The following is a 7136-nucleotide window of genomic DNA, read 5'->3' as shown; positions in this document are numbered from 1 at the left end:
TAATTTGCACATAAGGTGCATCACCAGTTAGTATTGCGATGATATCTTCCTCCGCATTTATTGTTATCAACTGACCCTCTGATACTAACTTCACCTTCTGATGTAGCGATGAAGGTACTGTCCCGGCTGAGTGTATCCATGGTCTTCCCAATAAACAGTTGTAGGAAGGCTTAATATCCATTACCAAGAAGTCCACCTCATAAGTAGTTGGGCCAATCATTAACAGTACCTCAATTCTCCCCATAACCCTCTTTTTTGTTCCATCAAATGCCCTAACTATGCTCTGGCATGCCTTCATGTGTGAACTGTCCACTGGTAACCGACTAAGAGTAGATAAAGGTAATACATTCAGTGCAGATCCATTATCAACCAAGACCCCCGGCAATGTCTACCCTTTGCATCGGGTAGTAACGTACAGAGCTTTAGTAGAACCCCTTCCTCCAAATGGTATTTCGTCATCATTGAAGAAGATAAAATTGTCTGCACTTATATTATTGACCAACCGATCCAGCTTGTTTACTGAAATATCATCAGCCACATATGTTTCATTTAGTACTTTCATTACTGCACTTCGATGTACTTCTGAACTTAAGTGCAAAGCTAATATAGAAATACGGGCCGACTATTTACGCAGCTGCTCCACAACACTGTATTCGATGTGTTTCAAAAACTTCAAAAACTCCTTTGCCTCCTCTTCTTTTATTGGTTCATTAACCAATGGCTCAACTTCCACTGCCTTCCCTTTCCTCTGTTCTTTCTTCCAATTCTCTTCCCTTGACGATTTTGCTTGAGCGTCATATCGTTTCCCATTACGCGTGTAAGAACCTATTTCCTGATTTCTCTCCGCTTCTCTTCCCAAGATTATCACATTGCACCCATAATTCCACGGCACCATTTTGCTATCCTTATATGAGAAATTTGATGGTTTTTGGATTACAATTTTTGGTGTTATCTGAACCCTAGACTCATTGCTCCAAGGGCATGAAATGATGACCACAAGATGATTCATTTCCGGAGTCTTCGTTGCTGACTCTGATGAGCAAATATTTCTTTTACCCTCCACCTCTTCATAAAACCTCATCTCTTTGTTATCCATCATGTTTTGGACCAGAGCCCTGAATCTCTCACATTTTTGAATCTCATGTCCTACTTCGCGGTGGAATTCACAATAGTTTTCGGTCTCATACCTTTCTTCAAAATCTGAAATAACTAGCCCTCTCTTCGCCATCTCTCTCCAGACCCATTTCAATGGAGTTTTTACTTCAACAATGTCGTTCTTGACTTCTTCTCCCCTACTTTTGCTCGTCATATTCACTCCCTTATCGGTATGATTAGATAGCGGATTTTCTGTGCTAGGTGAGTCATCAAGCTTGAAAACACCCATGCTAATAAGTCTTTTGACTAGCTTCTTGAAGGTAGTACAATTTTCTATTGAGTGCCCTGTAATTCCCGCATAGTAATCACATTGTGCGCTCGCATCATACCATTTGGGATACGGGGGTTGTAAAGGGGTCAAGTAATGGGGAGAAACAACGTGTGCGTTCAACAAATTTTGATACAGCTTCTTGTATGACATCGGAATTGGTGTGAACTGGGGCTTCTCAGTACCTTGTCTCATACCAGATTCTTGTCTTGCTGAACCTTGCTGACTAGCAACCACATTCCTTGGCTGGTTCACCGTAATTGACTTGTTGTACGTATTCACGTTGTTTACTTTATTTTCCTTTCTTCTCGAGGCTGACCTTTTGTTACTCTCTCCTGCTTCTATTTTCCCGTTTCTTATGGAATTCTCAATCATTTCCCCATTCATTACTATATCTGAGAAGCTTTTTGTTGCACTTCCCAGCATGAGCGTGATGAATGGGGCTTTTAAGGTATTGATAAAGAGCATCGTAGTTTCTCTCTCTAAGAGTGGCGGTTGGACTTGGATAGCAACTTCCCTCCATCTTTGTGCATACTGCCTGAAACTCTCACTTGGTTTCTTCTCTATGTTTTGTAATACAATTCTATCAGGGGTCATATCCGTTACATGGCTGTACTATTTCATGAATGCTTGTGCTAGGTCCCTCCATGAACCAATCTTGGTACGACTCAATTGATTGTACCATTTAGACGCCGCCCCTACCAAACTATCTTGGAAACAGTGTATTAACAGTAGATCGTTATTAACGTAGCCAGTCATCCTTCTACAGAACATAGTGATGTGGGCTTCAAGGCAGCTAGTTCCATTGTATTTTTCAAATTCAGGCATCTTGAATTTGGGAGGAAGTACTAAATCTGGGACTAAGCTTAGATCTTTAGCGTCGATTCCCTGATTACTATCAGCGCTTTCTAAGGCTTTGAATTTTTCCTCCAACCATTTATACCTATCTTCCCATTGTTTTGGCAATTCCGCGTTCGCCTTTCCTTCTTCAACTGCTTCATCAAAATTAGGAATGATGGGATTAATTAGGTTATCTCTCGGGTTTAAACTTAATCCTCCTTGGAAAACCATGGGGATCGTGGCACCAATTTGCAATTGTTGCGGCCTAATTGTAACAGACGGTCTCCTTGAGTATAGTTCAGCTTGGGTTTGTGCATTTGGTAGAGTGAAACCCGGAGGATATAACGGATCCTCACTACTTTCTCCAGGATTAGCCATAGGGCCCTTTCCTTTATCTACTCCTCCTGTCAGTAGATGGGTCAATTCAGCTATTGCATCCTTTTGAGCTTTGGTCAATTTTTCCATCATGTCCTCTTGAATTTTATCTAGTCGCTCTTGCATTTGTACTTGTAACCGTTCTTGCATATCCTTTTGCATTTGCTCTAGTTTCTCTAATCTTTGGTCCATTTCAATAGTTTTTCGACGAGTACCGTGTTGATGCTTAATTGGTAAGCTTTTTTCGGTTTCCAGGTTAACTGTAATGATTTTAACCAATTAGGGTCTTTTGGTGGACTTTAATGCATATGATGCAATGTAATGCAATGTATGAATGCAAGAAGGCGTCGATTCTAATTCAATCTAATTTAGAAAGCTTCATTTAGAAAATAAAATTCTTTACATAAAATAGATTACATATACAGTTTTTCCCTAATGCTCAGAACTTTAATTTTTCTAAATAGAGAAGCAAGCTCTTTTCCCCTATCCGATTCCAACTCGTATTTTATGCTCAAAGTGTCAGCTTGTACTGCCAAGGTCTGCAAGTAATCGACTACCCCCCGAATCTGGGCCACGGCTTCTCCCATAACGTGATCTCTGTCTCTAACTTGGCTCTAATAATAGTGGAGTTGCTCTTTCTGTCGTTCTTCATTCGCTTCGAAAAATTCCACCCGCATCACATAGTCTTGTAATGTCGCCTCTAATTCTTCTACTCTTTTCTTTGTTTCCTCAATCTTGTTCATGCTCGCTCTTAACTACACCTCGGTATTACGATTTCGGTAACGATGAAGAGACCTTTCAAGTTCAGCTATTCTTGCCTTTAACTCATTCGTCTCACTCCGGCTTTCTAATAGATTCCTCTCTAAGGCCTTGTTTTGTAACTGAGTCTCTTGGCATTTCTTTTCCCATCCATCAGCCTTGTTTTTTTTCTTCCTGGATCTCCTGTCGCCATTGCTCTGAAGTCTTTCCTAGCCTCGCGGATCTCATTGATACTCGTAGCTTTTTGTAGTCTGTCTTTAAGCTATCCAAATCCTATTCTACTTTATTCTTTCCTTTCTTTAATTTTTCAGCTTCTAACTTTTGGACGTTAGCGTCTAGCCTTAAATGCATCTTTTCTTCTTCCAACCGCTCTATTTTCTTTTTGAGTTCTAAATTCCTCTTTTCAAAATCTTGTTTTATAATCTCCAACTCTGATGGGATTACTTGTAGGTACTCTTCAATTGGTTGAACACCCTCCAAGTTTAACTCCGGAATGTTATCATTAATTCTCTTATTTCGCCACTCACCGTACTCTGGAGTTGTCATCGAACCCACAGATAGTCTCTTCATCCTATGAACCTGATTCCAAGCCTGAGAAATTTCTTTCACCTTTTTCTTGTAATTGTCTCCTCGGTACGAGAACTCACATTGAGCTAAACCATGCATTGCTGGCACAAACTATCTTGAATTGTATTGCCTTAGGACCAACAAGGGTGCATACCCGACGGCTCCCCAAATCCCAATCAACGGAACCCAATCAAAGCTCCCACAACGGTAGAGAATTCCATCAAGAATCAACCAATGAGCTCTCCACTCCACATCATCCTCTTGAAGATTTTGCAGAATTGCTATCTAATTTTCTTCTGATATATCTTCTGTTCTTGGCGTAGCCACTATCTCTTTTAATAGGGAGTAATGCCTAGAGAAAACCCGATATGAAACTTTGTCGACCCTCCAGAAATGACTATGGACCAAGCTATCAACAATTGCGCACAGCCTATAAATCTGCCTTCACCAGCTCGCCTACACGCATTCAAAGATCTAAACGTTTCAGCCAAAATCGCAGGAACAGGTGTGACCCCTTTACTCAACCGATCAAAGAGATCTGAAACCACTTCGTCAACATGGCCCAGTACTCTAGGGAAGATCACTAACCCGTAGATACTCAAAGAAAACACCTCGACCTTCTTTTTCCAATCCGGATGCGCTAAAATCAAGTCTCGCAAATTCTTCCATGGAATACATTTACACTCCCCCTTCTGCTTGATTCTGGTTGTGATCCACTGCTCGCTCATGCCAGTAATATTCATCAGTTTCTTCCAAAATTTCGGGACGTACGCGGCTTTAGAATATGCTTTATCCACCTGAATCCTTGGATAATGTAGTAAAGCCGTATATTCCTCAACCGTAGGCACCAGATCTACTCTGCCAAAAGTGAAGCAGCTATAGGTAGGATTCCAATATTGAGTAAGGGCCCGAAACAATTGCTCATCCACCTTGACATCAAACAAATACGGCAAGTCTCCATAATTAGAATAGAACAACTGCTTGGTCTTATCATTCCACTTATCTCATATCTCTCTTAGCTCTTGAAGGTTATTTTGCGTCACACTAATACGAGTGTAGTCCCACAGCTCTGACACATAATCCTTAGCTAGACTGTCTCCCTTTTCCAATTGCACTTTCTCTGACCATATACGGACAATGGCATTGTCTTCCACTTTATCAAAAAAGTCGTTCTCCATGAAAAACTTCCTAATTTAATAATCGAACTTGAATCAACACTCTTTTGAATATGAAATGACATGCAAACATAGCAATAAAACACCATAAGTCAGTATAACATATAAACAAAATTTGCAACAAATACGAGAGAAACAGGCATTTATACGGGCAATCCCTAAGGTTTGGGGGGTTCTAATTAGGCTGGGTTCCTAGGCCATCTATATGTGGTTTGGTTCTAATAGTCGAGGTACCTGAACCAGCAGATTCCTCAATCTTCACCCATTATAGGCTCATACAGACCAAGTTCGGTTCAGGGGAATACATTTCCCTATGGCTACACGGAGACGAAAATCTCACGAAGACATAGGTACGGATGTATCCCGAAAGTGCTATCCTGCACGGAGGTGAAAACCTCACGAAGGAGTAGCTTCTCACTCTCACTTAAAAGGGGTAAGACTAAATAGTCTTTAAGCAATATGATGCCAAAATATAGAGTTCAATTTACAGTAATCATGCAAACAAATGCAAAGAGAAGATCGTAATTTTTCAAATCAAAATTTTTAATTTTCGACAATAAGACAAAAAAACCAATTTTATGGCCTGACTCTCTTGGTGTTCCCTAGTGGAGTCGCCAATCTGTCGAAACCACTTTTTTACTTGAAAAAAAGGGGATCGACTTTGAAAATAAAATGGGAGTCACCACCAATCTTTTATTAAGGTGTGATCGATTCACCATTAAAAATAAATTTTAGGTCTGCGAGATTTGAGAAAACAGGTTTGGGAGTCCGTTACTCACGAGGAAGGGTTAGCACCCTCGTGACGCCCAAAATCGGTACCGAATTGATTGTTTGATGTCTTAATGTCAAAACTTTGAAAAGATTTTAAAAATACAATCCTTTTAAATTTAAAATTTGAATAAACCAAGTTGAGCAGTAAAATGTACTCGTTTTGCAGAGATAAATTGCCACACTCAGTGAGTTAGGGTGTAACAATTCAATCTCTGAAATATGATTTGTTCCTTTTTTAGAAAATCATGTGATTTAAAAATGAGATTTGATTATTTATGTCAATCGAGAAATTCGAACCCAGTAAGTTAGGGTTTCATCTCTCGAAATTCTTAAACAACCGACATTGCCTTTATTTCGAAACTGAAATGTCGTATCCAATAAGTTAGGATCAAACATTTGGAAATCTTAGGAACTTTATTCAATAATTGCATGGTTTTTATAAAATGGGCACTTGATTATCTAAATTCATCGAGAAGAATTGAAGCCCAGAAAGTTAGGGCACAATTCTCTCGAGAACCTATGAATACCAAGCCCCTTTTTAGGACTATGAAATAAAATGATTATGATGCTTTAATAAAATTCAACTCTTACAAATGGACCATGATTGAATAATGATACATATAATGTAAAAGATAAAGAACCATTTAAACTTAAATTAGAAATGATTAAACAAATAATAGACAAATACAAATATTGACCTCAATCATATCATACAAACATCCATATTAATAATTTAACAACCCATAAAATGAATAAAATAAATAAGGTTTAAGAAATAAAAATTTATGTACAAAAATTATGTAAGAAGGCTAATCTGAAGTTAATGATATACTCTATATACATATATATACTAAAAATAATCTAATTTAAATTATATGTATTTTAAATAATATTGATAAATTTAAAACATATTGATAACAATTTAAAAATGTATTATTATATCTTTTTTAATAAAATTTGTACTAATAATAAGTTTGAGAACAATATCTATCTAATATTAAAATAATGTTAAAAACAATGAATATAAGAATTTATTTATTTAAAAACTTTCAAATCAAAATTAAACATAAAAGGCATTTTTGAAATTGAAAATAATAATCAACAAATTTTAAATCAAGCTTAAATAAAATTAAAATAATAATGTAAAACACGAAACTAAAACGATTGATTCAAACTATTGGTATATATAAAAATAAAATACAAACGAAAAATAATGGTTTATTACA

At 37.7% G+C, this 7136-nt stretch overlaps 1 protein-coding gene across 1 annotated transcript; it reads right to left on the bottom strand.

The window, feature by feature from the left end:
* Positions 1-622: 622 nt before the first annotated feature.
* On the bottom strand, positions 623-2731 carry LOC105772025 (uncharacterized). Its single transcript, XM_012593378.1, has 2 exons — positions 2126-2731; positions 623-2038 (listed from the first exon to the last, which is right to left on the bottom strand). Exons 1-2 carry the CDS (start codon positions 2729-2731, stop codon positions 623-625), a joined length of 2022 nt encoding a protein of 673 aa, XP_012448832.1.
* Positions 2732-7136: the final 4405 nt, after the last annotated feature.

This window comes from Gossypium raimondii, chromosome 6 (genome assembly GCF_025698545.1).
Source record: "Gossypium raimondii isolate GPD5lz chromosome 6, ASM2569854v1, whole genome shotgun sequence".
Classification (NCBI taxonomy): Eukaryota; Viridiplantae; Streptophyta; class Magnoliopsida; order Malvales; family Malvaceae; genus Gossypium; species Gossypium raimondii.
Note: the sequence above shows the minus strand (reverse complement) of the source record. Positions and strands in the feature narration are given on the sequence as shown.